Source organism: Corythoichthys intestinalis, chromosome 3 (assembly GCF_030265065.1).
Source record: "Corythoichthys intestinalis isolate RoL2023-P3 chromosome 3, ASM3026506v1, whole genome shotgun sequence".
Classification (NCBI taxonomy): domain Eukaryota; kingdom Metazoa; phylum Chordata; class Actinopteri; order Syngnathiformes; family Syngnathidae; genus Corythoichthys; species Corythoichthys intestinalis.
This window is the reverse complement of record NC_080397.1, coordinates 2,199,641-2,217,167: the sequence shown is the minus strand read 5'-3', so window position 1 is coordinate 2,217,167 and position 17,527 is coordinate 2,199,641. Positions and strand designations below refer to the sequence as shown.

Sequence of the window (17,527 nt, the reverse complement as noted above, 5' to 3'; positions counted from 1 at the left end):
GGATGATTTACAGAGATTCTGCAAAGAGGAATGGCTGAAGATCCCTCTTTCTGTCTTTTCCCATCTTGTGAAATATTATAGGAGAAGATTAGATGCTGATTTGTTGGCAAAAGGGGGTTGTACCAAGTATTAACACCAGGGGTGCTAATAATTGTGACACAAATTATTTGATGTCAAATAATTATTTTTTTATGTGGCATTTTTTCCCCACTGAATACATGCACTTGTATTGAAGGTTGGATTTTTCTTCTTTTTTTCTATTAAGGTCCAATATTATTTAGAAAAAAAAATTATTAGAAGCTAAAAAACACATAATTATTATAAATCCAATAATTGTGGAGGGCACTGTTATGTAGCGTAAACATCTAATGTTGCTCACGGTGGTCTGCAGTTGGCTCGGGGAGCTTGTGTGTCTGCTCGGACGCATGGAAAATTAGCATTAACATTGCAGACAACCACAGGACAGCTGCTGTGGGAGTTAAGACTCCCACCAGCTTTACAACACCTTAGCATAAACTGCACATTTCCAAATGTGTCGCTGTTCAAACGTTCCGATTTACGTTGGAAGGATCTGGGTGGGTTCGTGAGAAAGGGCCAAATGGACTGGAAACACAGCAACAAAATCTTATGTACCGAGGATAGTGAAAATGCAGACATGACCAGAACTGCATTGTTTTAGAATGTGCAGGTTAATGCGTCATCTACAGCCACAGTGACACAATGCTTCCTCATTTCTCTTAACAGAGGAGGAACAGACTTTTTCTAAATGACCTTCCGGAATGCTTGTGGTCTGATGTAGGACTCATCAAGGGAGCTCAGCCTGTCCAAGTCAGACAGTATATATAAGAACATATAAAATAAAACGGGATAAAATAAAGCCTGTAATCAAGTCATTAATTTATGCAGGGATTATAGTTGAATGTTCTGATTCTTCTTGTAACACATCAACGTGCGTGGCGCCGCGCGAGTGGCAGCCTGTTACAGCAGCTCTGGTTCATTGTCGAGCCTTTTCGTGTGTTTTTACCTTATTATTAGGGGTGTAACGGTACACAAAAATCTCGGTTCGGTACGTACCTCGGTTTTGAGGTCACGGTTCGTTACATTTTCGGGACAGTAAGAAAACACTTTTGTGCTTTCAACAATAGGAACATTAGCCTATACAAAGCTAGAATTCTGCTCAAAAATAGAAAATACAATATTCTGCAATGTAGATATTTTGATAAACAAAATAAAAATAAATAACATTGGCTAAGACTTTTTCTTTAAAAAAATATCTGATGTGCAAAATTGAACAGTTGCAACACTGAACAGTTTCAAATGTCTCATATTAACTTTATGACCACAGCCTCGAAAAGTAAGGGTTAGGTAAGGGCTGTCAAACGATTAAAATTTTTAATTGAGTTAATCACATCTTTAATTTTAATTCCCCACCCAGTGGGCCAACCGCTTTTCTTTTCTTCCATGTTACATTTAACCGTTACCCACGCTGCTCACTGCACTTCTGAGTGGTGCGACAGCCTGGCCGTTTAATTGTTATCTTTTTTGAGACTGTCAGTCAGCTGATTGTCGCGTCCGCCAGCTGGCTGCCTCCCCTCCCAACGTGACGTACTCTGATTAACACCGGACGGGCAGACGACGTCGCAGCCGCTGATGGGCCACCCGAGAAAGGGTGCCAACTTCAGAAACTAGCCGCTGTCTGTCATGTATCCATTGTGCAGCCCTTTGTTTACATTTGCGGCAATAACGACACTTGCTTTACGGCAGCTAAGCCGATACAAGGTAGCACTATTAGGCCGTTGTTTGAGCTCACATCCCCGCGTGTGTGTTGTATTGTGCCTGAGTCTTGTTAACCAAATAAAGGCAGCGTTAACAATAGTCATCTGACCGCTCGTCATTTTACAGTCAACACTGAGAGTTCGCATTTGACAGCATACGTGCCACGTACCTCCTCGCCAGCTGTTTGCTCGCCATTCATTCACCTGCGCATTTGATCGCTATTTTCGTTACACTCCCGCTTTTTCAGTGAGGTATTTTGTGTTCATTTGTTATTGGATCGTTTTTGTGCACCACTGTAAATAAGAGCACCGCAGCAGTAGGGGTAAACTGCCGTTTTCGTTCAACCCGTTTTGTTTAGTGTAGAAGCCAGGGTAGTGGCTGTCTTTTTTATATTTCCTTTTTACGATCAGGGTTTACTTAGCGTGTGGGGTTTAAGTGTAGTTTCATTTTGTTTGTGGTTTTCGCCTGGGCTTACGCTGAAGCCAGCTCCTTCCGCATTTGGTATATTTTGTTCATTGCGAGTTCGACTTTTGTGAATAAAATGCGTCAAATATTTTAACGTGATTAATTCAAAAAATTAATTACCGCCCATTAACGCGCTAAATTTGACAGCACTTTACATTACGTCCGAAACTCGTTCGGTACGCCTCCGTTCCGAACCGAGCACCCAGAACCGAAACGGTTCAATACAAATACATGTACCGTTACACCCTTACTTATTATTTATTTTCCTTTTTAAACTTACGCAGCAATGGACACCCAACTTGCTCTTACGGTATTCTTGCTGCTGTGGTGGTTATTTTTTGAGCGATCGTGTCTGGACACACAGCTCGGAGCCACGGCTACATTGTTTACAGCAGGGACCAACTGTTAGCACTCCGTGCTAACCCCACGCTGGCTCCCAGAGCGAGACCCGACATTCCTCATGAACTGAAAAGGAAGAGGCAGGGATCTCGTGTGGGGGTTAAACGACAGGCAAGGAAGAGACGTTACCACCTCGTCCTCCCGTCTGTTATCATGGGGAATGTTAGATCTCTCCCCAATAAGATGGATGAGCTAACGGCGCTAACCCGGCACGAAAAGGACTTCCGGGAGGCGAGCTTACTGCTGTTTATGGAATCGTGGCTAACAGCGCTAACGCCGGACACGGTCGTAGAATTGGACGGCTTCAAAGTCCTACGTGCGGACAGGACGCTGGAGAGTGGTAAGAGGAAAGGAGGTGGACTGGCTGTGTTTGTGAACGATAGATGGCCCTGGGCACATCACTATCAAGGAGCAGCTCTGCAGTAAGGACATTGAGCTGCTAGCTGTTGGCATGACACCATTCTACATCCCGCGAGAGTTCAGTCACGTGATCGCGGTAACCATGTACGTCCCACCCGCTGCCAATAGTGATATAGCCTGTGATGTCCTGACTGCAGCTGTGAGCAGGCTACAAACACAGCACCCAAACGCCCTGCTCCTCATTTCTGGTGACTTCAAAAATGCCTCTCCTTCCTCCTCTCTGCCTTCATTCACACAGCATGTCACCTGCCACACCAGAGACAACAAAACACTGGACCTAAGTGTTTCCCACCAATGAACCAATGTTTGCCCCCCCCCGCCGAAAAAATTAAAAAAAGATAATAATCAGATGCGTCAGTCAGCCGGTTACACAGGTGCAGCCCACTCCACTCTACTACCAGCGCGAGCGAGAGCGCCCGCGTGCGTGCGTGCGTGCACACACACAGACACAGGCGCCAACAGGTCGCGCTCATAGACGGGATTACTAGCCTGGTACACCAGACTCATAGCTGTGCTATGCAGGCATGAAAATCTCTCACCTTTTGGCGAAATTCGCTGTTTTGAAGTAAAAAAGGGCGACCTACGTGAATTGCGTAGATCCGAGGTGAAATTCTTTTTTTTGGGGGGGGGGGGGGTCGGGAGGTTTTATTTAATTATTATCATCATGTGATTAACTTAGTACGTAAACTGAGCACTTAAGAAATCGGTTCTTTAAAAAAGTGACACTTGGACAGTCAGCAAATCCTTCTAGATGCTTCGCTGACGAGAACCAATCATCGGCCCAAGCTGCGTTCCATTATTCCAAACGCGCGCACTCCTTACGTGTACATGGGAGCGCTCGGAGAGCCTTTGGTTGCATTGCAAAGCTGCGAAAACAAAAAGCAGGCCTTATCCACACCGGGGCAGACCACAGCGCAGCATACACACTTGCCTGCATTTGCCAGCAGATTGAATTAGGTGAGTAATGGTTTCAATCGTTTTCACATTTTGCGATTTAAAAAAGTTACTGCCATTCGTTGCAGCTTGCGTTGAACACTGCCAGAGCTAGCCAAATCTCCCGTGAAAAAAATAGCTCCCGTTAAATTGGCGTCAAGCTTGTGTATTTAGCGGTAATATAAACGAAGAAACATACTGTTCAGTCAAATTAAGCAGCATGCTCTCGGATGGAGGGGGGCGCCTCGTATCGCTCCCGTCGTCCACCTGAGACGCGTTATTTTCGGCTGGGACTTGAGCTGATGGCCGGTGTCGGCACAACACCGGCCCGACGAGTGGTGGGAATGACTCTTGCTTCTTAAAGCTTTTCAGAAATACAGGGATCCCTCGTTTTTCGCCGTTAATGGGGACCAGAACCCGCCGCAATAAGTGAAATCCGCGAAGTAGCGCCCCCCCCCCCCCATTTTTTGTGCATGTTCAATGTATTTATTCAGATTTTACATTGAAAAAAAGATACATATATATGACATGTTTTTTCACTTTTTTCACCAAAGTATCATTTATAAATGGTTTTCAAGCACTTCAAAATGTAAGAATTATGATAAGTTTTAAACATGTTACTGCCCCACCGAATTATTTGTAAACAAGAATAAAGTAGTAAGAAAATGCTTGGCTTTATTAAATGCTTCATAGTGAGTCTACTCAAACCCTCTAGGCTTTGTTAAACGGTGATTGACACATGTGCAAAGTTTTTCTTTTTATATATATTTTTTTGTTTGAAGCAACTTATTTGATTGAATAATAAAGACACAAATGTCCTAGCCAAAATGTGGCCCAAACGCACAACAACATTACTTCAATGGAAAAATTTGTTTCAATCAAGAGAAATAGTTTTCAAATGCTTTTTTTGTCTCAAATTTATTTTTGCAATCAAAAACGATTTTTTTTATTGAAGTGACTTTTTTGGGATTAAAAGTATATACTGTATTTTGATTGAAGCAACTTTGTTTTTGATAGAAGTAACTTTGTTTTATGATTGAATACTAAAAACACAAATCTACCTCCATCGTTATTGAGAGAGAAAGAAATTAAGAAAGCTTTAAAACTAAAAGTCACCGGGGAGTCTGTTTTTTTTTTTTTTTTTTAATATTTATATTTCATTACATAGACATGCCTCGTAGGGAAAGGAGATTGAGGGATAAAAAAGGAGTTGGATGAAGCTGCTAAAGGCAGTGGATACCTCATCAGCTGGGTGAATAGCAGACCTGGTAAGAACAAGTTTGCAAGGATAGTCGGGTATTAAATACAATTATAAACAAAATTACTATGTTATTTTTCTATAAGATTTTATGTCATTGCTTTATTAATCATTAGGTGCTAGAGTTGTTAAGTATGGATAACAATGAAATAATAGTTTTGAGAAAACTGTGCTGTTGGTGGCTCAGTGACCATCTGATGTGGTTTGTTCTCAGATGAACAAGTTGAGGAAGGAAGTTTTGATGCAGAGGTTGAAGGAAGAAAAGAGGCAGACTGACTGAGTCACAGCCAGAAAGTGTTGATGACAGTTTTGATTTCTATTCACTGTTGCCCCCTCCCAATTAAAGTATGTCACAGTCGCAGCCAATTATTATCTAAAGCTGGTTGAAATTGAAGTTATGTTGTTTTAAGGTGTATTAAATACTTGTTCATGTGCCCCTTTTGATCTATGAGCACCCGCCCCTCCACCGGTCTCTGCACGGCCCTGCAGTGTGTGGGTCGACAGAGCTCAGTATTTTGTTGGGGTGTACAGTGTACTGGAACATATTTCCTCCACACCCTTCTCACCTTTTTAACCCCTGACCCATTTTCATTTCTGGCTATGAGAGTATGAGTCTGGCCACCATTCAGCAGAAAAAAATTTCCAGGGCGGAGCCAGCCACAGCAAATAGACAGCGGAGCGGACCAATCAGCGACGGGCTGACGCGACGTCGGTAAAGCGACAAGAAACTAGCGAGAGACATTTCAACATATTCAACATGGCTAGCGCGAGACAGACTGTTGGTTTTAGCGACTCGATGTGTTTTTGGTCATGTAAAACCGAATTTACCGCGGATTGGAACATATTGCCGCTGAGTCTGGTGTACCAGGCTACGGGACTACTGTCTGCTGAATTCTGTTGCATTTGGCGCGATCCGGCGACACCGCATACAGCAATTTATATTACATTCAGTGGTGGTCTCAAAATGCCCTAAAGAGATACACCAGGCTTGAAAATGTACACACACACCCTACCCCAAGGGTCAGAGACCCTCCCACCACAGTCTCCTAAAATCCTGTGGGAAACACTGGACCTTTTCTATGCCAACACTAAGGAGGCATACACATCACTGCCCCTCCCACCGCTGGGCAAAGCTGATCACAACATGGTGGCTCTCCAGCCTGTGTACAAACCTCTGGTCCGCAGCCAGCCAGCTGTGACGCGCACGGTTCAGAGATGGTCTGGAGAGGCCGAGGAGGCCTTAAAGGACTGTTTTAGTACAACTTCGTGGGAAGTATTTAGCGATGCCCACGGGGATGACATTGATAGTCTAACGGACACTGTTACTGACTACATAAATTTCTGCATGGAGAACACTATACCCACCAGGTGTTTCTCCAACAACAAACCCTGGATCACACCGGATATTAAAGCTCTCCTGAAGGAGAGGAGGAGGGCTTTTGTGTCAGGCAATAAGGAGGAGTGGAAGACTGTGCAGCGCCAGCTGAGAAGGAGGATCCGAGAGGGGAAAAGGTCCTACAGGAAGAGGATGGAGGTGCAGCAGAAAATCGCCAAGGGAGTCTAGATGGGCCTGAAGAACATCTCAGGCCACGGACAACCTAAGACCCAGTCTGAGGGGGACCTGCAGTGGGCAAATGAGCTGAAGCTGTTTTTCAATAGGTTCGATCAGAGGCCTGCTCCCACTCAGTCTCTCCTGCTGCAGCCCCCAACTCTCCCGCTGTGAATGTCTCCCCCTCCCCCCTTCCCCCACAGTCTTCGGCTCCCAGCCACATTAGATAGCCAAAACCCCCTCCTGTTCAGCCTTGTCCTTTACCACTTCTCAGGTGAAGGACCAGCTGAGGAAGATGAAGGCGAGGAAGGTAGCGGGTCCAGATGGCATCTCCCCCCCAAGCTCCTCAAATCCTGTGCAGACCAGCTGTGTGGAATTGTCCTGCACATGTTCAACCTGAGCCTGAAGCTGGGCAGAGTCCCCCAGCTGTGGAAAACATCCTGCCTGGTCCCGCTGCCAAAGACCCCACACCCGAAGGAGCTCAACAACTTCAGACCAGTGGCGCTGACATCTCATCTGATGAAGACCCTGGAGAGACTGGTCCTTGTCCACCTGCGCTCTTTGGTGAGCTCCTCAATGGACCCACTCCAGTTTGCATACCAGCCTGGTATTAGTGTGGATGATGCCATCATCTACCTCCTCCACACTTCACTCTCCCACCTGGAGAAGGCGGGGAGCACTGTGATGATCATGTTCTTTGATTTCTCCAGCGCTTTCAACATCATCCAGCCCACCCTGTTGGGAGACAAGCTGGAGCGGGCAGGAGTGGCCAACTACCTCACCACATGGATCCAGGACTACCTTACAAACCGGCCACAGTACGTGAGGGCATGGGACTGTGTGTCTGACGTGCTTCTCTGCAGCACTGGGGCACAGCAGGGAACTGTCTTGGCTCCCTTCCTGTTCACCCTCTACACTTCGGACTACAGATATAACACCCCCACCTGTCACATGCAGAAGTTCTCTGACGACTCTGCGATTGTTGGCCTCATCTCAGACGGAGATGATCGGGAGTACAGAGAACTTATTCAGGGTTTTGTGGACTGGTGCCAGCAGAACCGCCTCCAGATCAACGCGGAGAAATCCAAGGAGCTGTTGGTGGATTTCGGCAGGCGCCGCCACTCTCCACTTGTACCAGTGAATACCCAGGGAACGGATGTTGAGAGAGTCTCAACTTACAAGTACCTGGGTGTTCATCTGAACAATAAATTGGTCTGGAGTGACAACATCAACGCTCTCGATAGGAAGGGTCAAAGCAGACTCTTCCCACTTAGGAGGCTGAGGTCTTTTAGCGTTCAGGGGGCACTCCTCAAGGGCTTCTATGACTCGGTGGTTGCATCAGTCATATTCAATGGAGTGGTCTCCTGGGCACGCGGCGTCTCAGCCCGGGACAAAAAGAGGCTGGACAAACTGATAAGGATGACTGGCTCTGTCCTAGGCTTCTCCCTGGACTCAGTGGGGGACAGGAGGACGATGGCAAAGCTGTCATCAGTGCTGCACAACCCGTCCCACCCCCTCCGGGGCACCCTTACAGCACTCCACAGCTCCTTTAGTAATAGTGTTAATTACATTAACGGCTACATCACGCCATCCTCTGTGTGACCTATATCTTTGCTGCTGTAACACCGAAAATTTCCCCATGATGGGATCAATAAAGATCTTATTTTTCCTGTAAAAAAGGCCTCACCTTCTGTGGGTTGGAGAATGGTCTAGGACCTACAATCAGTCAATGATGCCATAATTTAAAGGGCACTTTACATCCTGGGCCAACACACATTGTTAACTGGACTAGATTCAACTTTCCTTACTGTTGTGGACATTAGTAATGCTTTCTTTCCAGTCCCTGTTGACAAAAGCTGTCAGTTTTGGTTCGCTTTTACATCCATTCATTATCTGACACTTAATGCGAGGTCGGGTCGCAGCAGCTTTAGCAGGAAAGCCCAGACTTCCCTCTCCCCAGCCACTTCAACCAACTCCTCAGGCGGGATCCCAAGACGTTCCCAAGCCAGCCGAGAGACATAGTATAGCAGAGCTTTTCCAGGATGCTCATTGTTGATTATAGTTCTGCGTTTAACCCCATCATCCTGGACATTCTCACTACAAAGCTAGATATTCTGCCCTCCTCTCACATGCTCCTGGATTAAGGATTGCCTTTGTCCAACAGACCCCAGACTGTGAGACTTGGCCCCCACCATTCTTTCAACTGCACACAGAGCACCGGCTCACCACAGGGCTGTGTACTGAGCCCCCTCCTGTACTGTCGCTGTACCTACGACAGCAGTCCAATCCAACGACAGCAGTCCAATCCACAGGAGCAACGCTATCGTCTCGTTTGTTGATGACACCACAGTGGTTGGACTGATCCCATAGGAGATGAGGCAGCCTACAGAGAGGAAGTCTACAAACTCTCAGTCTGGTGCTCAGACAAAAACTTGGCCCTGAATACCACCAAAACCAAAGAGGTCATCATGGACTTCAGGAGGAACAGAACCGATCCGCCGCCCCTGTATATCAACGGCGAGTGTGTGGAGAGGATCCTCACCTTCAGGTTCCTGGGAGTCCAGATCTCAGATGACCACTCATGGACTGCAAACATAGCAGTCATCATAAAGAAGGTTCAGCAGCATCTGCACTTCCTAAGAGTCATCAGGAACAACAAGCTGGACAGAAAGCTGCTGCTGGCCTTCTACCACTCACCCATTGAGAGCCTGCTAACATACTGTATTTCCACCTGGTATGGGAGCTGCACTACTGCAGACTGGGAGAGGCTTCAGAGGACAGTCAAGGCAGCGCAGAGGATCATAGGCTGTCCTCTCCCCCTACCTGATGGAAATCTACTCCTCCTGGTGCCTCAGCAGAGCTCTAAACATCCTCAAGGACAGTTCACATCCTGGTTTTCAGCTGTTTAAACTGCTTCCCTCTGGAAGACACTATAGGTGTTTAAAAGCTAGAACAGACATACTGAGGAACAGTTCATTTGCTAAAGCCATTTACACCCTGAACTGCCATATGTAACACCACATCACCCAATGTCCAATATTCAATGTGCAATACTTACTACGTGCAATATTCCATGCCTTCACTGTCAAACCGCTGCTACGTACTTCCATTATTTGCACTGCTTGAACATAGGAATATCTCATACACATCTTATATTTATATTTTATACTTTTATACTTGCAAGTCACTTTTGAGATTTTAACTTATCCTGCACTGAAAAGGGAGATGCTCCATAATTTCATTGTACAACTGTATAATGACATTAAAGGACTATTCTATTCCATTGTATTCTACTCTCTCCAGCATGTCCTGAGTCGTTTCCGGTGCCTTCCGCCGGTGGGGCATGCACGGAACACCTCTGCGGGAAGGCGTCCAGGAGGCCTCCGAACCTCCCTGAGCCACCTCAGCTCCCCTCAACACAGAGGAGTAGCGGCTCGACCCTGAGTCCCTCCAGGATGACCAAGCTTCTGACCCTATCTCTAAGGGAGAGCCCTGCGGAGGAAACTCATTTCAAATGGCAAAAGGTGAATATTAAAAAAAAAAACATAATAATAAAATAAACTGAACTGTATCAGTTTTGACAGATTTTCTGATTTAGGTATTGGGATCGGAAGTGAAAACATGGATTGGGGCAGCACAAGGATAATAATAATACAGTAATTTGATGTCAAAAATCCATGGCGAAAGAAAGCACCTTGCAGAGACTGTAGATTATAATGAGCGCAGCTCCCAAAAAGTAGCTGGCTGAAGGCTCTTCCCCCATGATATACTTGTACCACAGCTGGATGGGAACCAATGCACGAAACAGCTGACTCAGCTCCTCAATTAGCAGGTAGAACTTGCCCTGCAAACAGACACAATAATGCAAAAATATTGTATATGTGAAAACCTTTGTTACTCAGGACCTCAAGAGCATCGCAGAAAGACAAAACCTGTGTGTTAAATAAAACCTGGCAAAACATTGTGATTCTTCCCCTTGGGCTAAAAAATCTATATATTTTCAACTTACAAAACTTCAACAAAAACATTCATCCAAAAAAAAAAAAAAAAAGACCATAATACCTTTAGACACAATTGGAGTTTTTTAAGATATGAAAGGGCTCGGGTTTGACTTGCAGGCCAAACCCTGAGACTGAATGGTGTGTATAGGAATTGTTGTTGAACCACAATTTAAAAGCAATGTCTAATTTACACCGTTTTACGTACAATTTTTTATTTGTTATCCAGACCCGTGCGGTCCATAAGGCGAGCTAGGCAAATGCCAAGGGGTGTCGCAGCGTCCAAAGGGGCGTCACGAAAAATGTTCAAATAATATTTGATGATAGCAGTATAAATATATACAAGACAATAAAACAAAACAACAACAATATATATTGTATTGAGTCTTTTAAAAATAATTAAATCATTTTTCTATTGTGCCCTCTGCCCGTTTCAGTCTCCCCCCCCCCCCCCCCCCCCACAGACCAGCGAGCTACCTGAAGGTGCTATTTTTAGCCTCCGCAATTGAGCGACGTTACGGTGACGAGTTGACATCATGAAAAGACAAAACCTTCCAGTCGCATTTTAGAAAGAAGAAGAGGAGCATAAACGTCAAAAGGTTTGTTGTGATAAAAAAAAAAAAAAAAAACTTGTTTCAACTGCATAAAAACGTATACTTGGCACAATTGCAAGCTAGCAGTTTACGTAGAGTTTGTATGACATACTGCTAAAGCTAAATTATACTGTATGCTGTAATTGCACTACTATTAGCCAGGTCTGTTATTTTAGAAATATTTTCAGTATTCAACCAGCTGTGGATTACTTTCAGTTAAATTTACTCCAATTTTAGAGATAGTTGCACAAAGTGTATGGATACTAAAATTTTGTCTTTCTGATTTTCAAGTGATGTGAAGCACTTTTATCTTGTGTTAAATTTTGCTATTAAATATTCCTTGCCTAAACGTGCCAAGGTTAATTAAATGAATACACTATTAAATATGCAATTAATAATTTCTTAGTTCTGAGGTATGGGGGACTAAAAGTGCCATGGATTTAAATGCATACATTTGTCATTTATTCATTAAAATGGCAATTTTGTTCATGCAAAAAAAATATTCAATTAAATTATTATATAATATTTAATTCATTATTATTGGATTGTCCTGTGTAGTTGCAGTGCTTTATGAATTTATTTATTTTTTCAGCTTCGCTCGTCAAAGATAGTGGCCGGATCCTAACACCTGATCGAGCCAGGAACAGGAGGCTGCAAGAATTTAGGCGAGGCGCTATTATGGTTATGTCATGCTGGTTTCACAATCAACAGCTTTTGACTAATATAATGTAACATTCCACTTTCTTCTCTTTGTAGATGCTCTTCTGAAATATTTTCCTTCCACCTGTACATCCCGGGCCATCATTCACACCCAACTTATTCACGTCAGCACCAAGCACAAGCCCACCAAGTCCAGTGCCTTCCCACACACAAACTGCCAGAGAAGACAAGGCGAGTAAGGTGGGGAAAAAAATTGTATTTCAAATTGTTCTGTGTGTGTTTATTTAAGTTTGAGCGGGTGGTTTTTAAACATATTGTAATAATTGTAATTTATTTTATTTATTTACTGTATGTGTGTTTTTGATTGGTGTTTTTAAATAGATATTATAGCATTTTTCTTTTAATTTCTGCACTTGCTTGTTTTAGTTGTTTTAATATAATATATTACAAAAAAGATAATGTGCTTTTAAAGTGTGAGTGTTTAAATATTTGTGGTGAAAAAAGCTGGAGGAGGGGGCAGCAAATACAGTGCCCTCCATAATTATTGGCACCCCTGGTTAAGATGTGTTTTTTAGCTTCTAATATTTTTTTTTAATCCAAATAATATGGGACCTTAATGGAAAAAAAGAGAAAAATCCAACCTTCAATACAAATGCATTTATTCAGTGGGGAAAAAAATCCCACATAAAGAAATAATTATTTGACATCAAATAATGTGTGTCACAATTATTAGCACCCCTGGTGTTAATACTTTGTACAACCCCCTTTTGCCAACAAAACAAGGTCTGCGGACTTAAATAGCCATGGGAGGAGCTTGATTTTGTGTCTGGTGAACCATTTCTGTGTAGATTTGGCCATATGTTTAGGGTCATTGTCTTGCTGAAAGACCCAGTGACGACCCATCTTCAGCTTTCGGGCAGAGGGGAACAGATTTTGATTTAAAATGTCCTGGTATTTCAAAGCATTCATGATGCCATGCACCCTAACAAGGTTCCCAGGGCCTTTGGAAGGGAAACAGCCCCACAGCATCACTGACCCACCCCCGTACTTCACAGTGCGTAAGATCTTTAACCCTTTAATAGGGCAAGTGACTATTTCTAGAAATGAAAAAATAGATATATATTATAAATATTATTAATATTATAAATATTATTAGATTATTTTTTCCCAATAAATCATAATTGTATGTTTTATTTGTTATAATTATAAATTTGTTCAAATGGATTGGACATCCAGCACCATCAATGGCAGCCAATAAGTTATGGATATATATATATTTTTAAATCCTCATTCGTACATGAAAGCGTTAACAACAGGAGAAATTCATTTTCTTCATATTTTTGATTACTTATTACGTCATCTCCTGGAGTATATTTTGTTAACATTGTTTTTTTGTGGGGTTTTTATTTGGTGTTATGCCATTTTTATTGCACATTGATTCATTTCCTTAATGTTCTTGTATGTCCATTGTTGAATGATCCACTTGGCCCTGGAAATAAAATTGTTTGTTGACAAAGCGTGTGTGCCGTTTTGCTTTCATTAATTGTGTTCAAGAACCTTTTGGCACTGAAACCGGTTAAAAGATGCAGAGTAGTAACCAGTGTCCGAACCTCGAGGTGGGTAGAGTACCCAAAAAATGTTACACAAGTAAGAGTAACGTCGGTTAAAAAAAAATATTACTCAAGTAAAAGTATAAGTAGTCTTCCGAAAAATGTACTCAAGTACAAGTTAAACATACTTGGTGGAAAGTATACACAATGAGTAACATTGTGAGTAACTGCTTATGATGTTAGATCTTTTTTAAAATAATGCTATTTTTTTCTTTGCACGAAATGATCTATATGAAGTGTTATTATTATTATTATTATTATTATTATACTGTACTGCCTATTACAGAACCACTAAGCCAAGGAGATATATACAGGACTGTCTCAGATAATTAGAATATTGTGATAAAGTTCTTATTCTAATTTCCTGAGACAGTCCTGTATACACATATATGTATAAAAGGTATGAAAATGGGTCAGGGGTCAAAAAGGTGAGAAGGGTGTGGAGGAAACATGTTCCGGTATGGGCTGTCTCAAACGACTAATTTTCTCCCGATTAGTCAGCCCGATCAGTCAGCCCACTATTTTTTTACAATTAGTTGACTAATTTTTTTTTTTTTTTAAATAATTTAGCAATGAAATTTGTGTTGACGCTTATTAGTTAAAAAAAAAAAAAAAAAAACATTTTGGAAAACTTAAATTCTTTATTACAGTGCAAATAAACATGTAAATAACAATAATTAATCACACATGAACACTGAGGTCAAATGCTGATAGTAGGCCTGAACGATATTGGAAAAAACTATCATTGTGATTTTTGTGGAGTTTGCGATATTATATTGCAATATTAAAACGAGAAAATTTTCACCAAATCACTTGAATAGCTCCGTTCGGGATAGCTGCACTGTTAACAGGGGCGCCGTATAGGGGGGAAAAGTGGTACTGATTCTAAGGGCCCATGGCCTGAGGGGGCCCACAAAGAAAATTAGAGCATTAGGTAATCGTTTGCAAATTTAAATATTAATCATTATAATTTTAAAAGGTATAAAACGAAGGGTTTCTTTTTCTTGTTTTGTTTTTGGCAAAAAGTAAACATCCAGAGAGCATATGTATTGCCAGCAACCCCCCCCCCCCCCCCCCGCGTATTTTCATTAATTGGTTTCGTCCGCCTTTCCTTTGATCAGACCGCGCGCAGGCTGAGCAGCGGTGCACATTTACACCAGTCAATGACTCTGAGTATGGTGTAGAGGGGTAGAAAAGGCCAACAGGATGTGAAAAAGTACTTCACAAAGGAAGGTTGGTGTAAATTGTGTCAGTGTAGTGCTGAAAATTAACCTGTTATTTTAGCTCACGCGACGTCTATTAGAAAGCTCAGAAGCAGGTCCCAGCTCACTCCGTAAGAAATACGGGATTTTCCCGACCTCAGTGAGCGACATTGACCAATTCAAGAACATGAATTCCAAATGGTGACGGCATTTTTTGGTATCATACAGATGTTGAAAGTTGGTGTGGATTTTTTTTTTAATCTGGTTGAATCCAGTTTGTCAAGAATTTATTGAATTTAGTTTGTCATCAATTAAATTTAGTTAGTTAACAAGGAAGGGACCTGGCTTCGGAGCTGTAGCCTATCGTGGAGATTGTAAATTTTCAAATGGGGCTAAGCCTACTCCATAATGAAATACTGTAATTGTTTGCTAGCTAGTGTTTGCTCCACTTTTAGCTTACATTTAATTAGTACAGCAGGTTAACCCTTTCGCAAGCTCTCCACACCAAAACAGTTGTCTCTGCCCTCGCCTGTTGTAATAGGCACAAGCACAACTCCTCTTGCTGCGTCTGGCTCAGCAGCCCTGTCTCCTGACACCCTTTATGAGCCAGCCTCATCTTTACTCCCAACTGAAGGAGGTGAGGAATCAACTTGAACACTGCCACACCACACATAAAATATCAGTGGCTAAGAGACAAATAGTAATAAGTAATAATAATGAATAATAATTATTATTATTATTAATTAATGATACATAATTAATAATTAAATTAAGATACTAGAATAATATAGAAGATATTGCTATATTTGTCATTTTATGTACACTACAGAGCCAGGACCATCTTCAGTAAGACACCTGAACTCTGTGTATACTGCTACATTCCCCCCTAACTTGTCCTCTCTTGGTCTCCTGAATGCAATTTTTAAGATGCAGCTGCAAAGCATTTTTGGAGAAGTGTGCATCGCTTTACGAATATTTTGCACACTCCCCGTAACGGTTGCAGGCGGCGAGAGAGCTTTTAGTAAGCTAAAACTCATAAAAAATTATATGAGGTCCACTATGTGTCAGGACAGGCTTTCTAGTCTTGCCATGTTGTCCATTGAAAGTCAGTTGGCTAGGAAGCTAAACTTTAATGATTTGATCACTGACTTTGCTATCAAGAAGGCTCGGCGCTGGGCTCTTGGTGACTAAGGCTGAGTAACCTGCAATCTGCTCGCTTTGTTTGTAATTGTGAGTGTGATTGCTTGTGTGTGTGTGTGTGTGTGTGTATGTGTGGTGTTCGCTTTGTTTGTTATATCATTCTAAAGATTGTTTTTTTTGATTGGCGTTAATGTATGCTGTAGTATTGTTAGAATAAAAGTTTTGTTTTAACTTAAGTCATTCATTGTGGTATTTGAGAATATTTCTAATAAAAATATATTTAGATTGTAAAAGATGGGCTTCAGTACATTTCTTAAAGACGATATCAGTCTATTCATTATTGCTCTATACGCTGTATGTTTACATAAATATATTTTCATCTTAAATTAATGCAGAAAATGCACAAATTAGTGTGTAAAGATTCACCAGAATGCAGGAAATTACATAGTTGATACTCTAAATGTGTGTGTGTGTCCCGGCACTGGTGGTGGGGCCCAAAGTGATATCTTTTCATGGGGCCCAAAATCCCTGGCAGCGCCCCTGACTGTTAACGAAGAAAAACTGTTGGGTCGCGCTGCCTAGCAGGAGGGAGATTGAGACGCTGTGGTGCTGGACGAGCATGAAGCAGAAAAACATCAATGTATGTTGTTTTTAAATTCCGATGCTCTGAAAAATGGCGCCACCGGCCCTAATTTTTTATAACTCAGTTTAATCCCGGATCTGCACACTTGCTGCTTTCATGAAGTAAAACAAAAGTTTAAATGCTAAAAAAAAGAGAAAAAATGCACGTCCTGCGATGTGACTATTGCGCACGCGCACATTCAGATGGCAATGTTCAGACGATATATTGTGCAGGCGTAGGTGATAGCATTTATTGGTGCGAAAGAATGGAATGTAAACAGATTCAGAACACCGACTTCACCTTTCCAACATTATTCAAAGCAATTCTTATAAAAAATGTCTAGCATTATTATTTTATATATATTTTTATTGTATACTACTATATATAATAGTATTATAATAATTGTAATATTAATTGCCAATTATATTTTTTAAAAACGGTATCATTTTAATGGTATTCTTAGTGTAAAATAGTATTTACATATTATTGTATTCATTCTGAAATATGCGGGATTACCTCCAGAAATCGTTATTTATATGACAAACGTGACATGCTTTTATTTTGAAATGTTCACCGGAAGTACGTTCGCTAAACCGCTAACTTTACAGTCCGCAAAAAGTACTTTTCGTCATTGCTTGTAGTGTCACTAATAGATTTTTTTCGTTTGCAAATGCTGTTAAACAGTGATTTTTCATGTTTGAAGTTTCAACTTTTAACTGCAAGTTTGCGTTTTGGAAAAGACTGCTAATGTTTTATAGCAGGCTAAAGTAAGTTGTCTTTTTTCCCCATTAGTCTCAGCGTAGTAATGCTAACGTTTACAGTGTTTAATATAGATGTGTTTCCTTATTTTGTATGTGTGAACTGTATAACTCTACGGCGTGTTGTTGACCAATAAACATCTA

General features: G+C 41.9%; 1 protein-coding gene across 6 annotated transcripts in view; it reads right to left on the bottom strand.

Annotated features, from left to right (window-relative positions):
• Nucleotides 1–17,527, bottom strand: part of rnft2 (ring finger protein, transmembrane 2) — a 100,927-nt gene that overhangs the window by 29,167 nt on the left and 54,233 nt on the right. For 3 of the 6 annotated variants that reach the window (XM_057831119.1, XM_057831117.1, XM_057831118.1), the window contains one exon: nucleotides 10,495–10,644. In XM_057831119.1, coding sequence (XP_057687102.1) covers nucleotides 10,495–10,644 — 150 coding nt within the window. Of the gene's footprint in view, nucleotides 1–7,189; nucleotides 10,293–10,494; nucleotides 10,645–17,527 lie in introns of those variants that run through there. The other 3 variants (XR_009062677.1, XR_009062676.1, XM_057831121.1) reach the window with 3 other exon arrangements.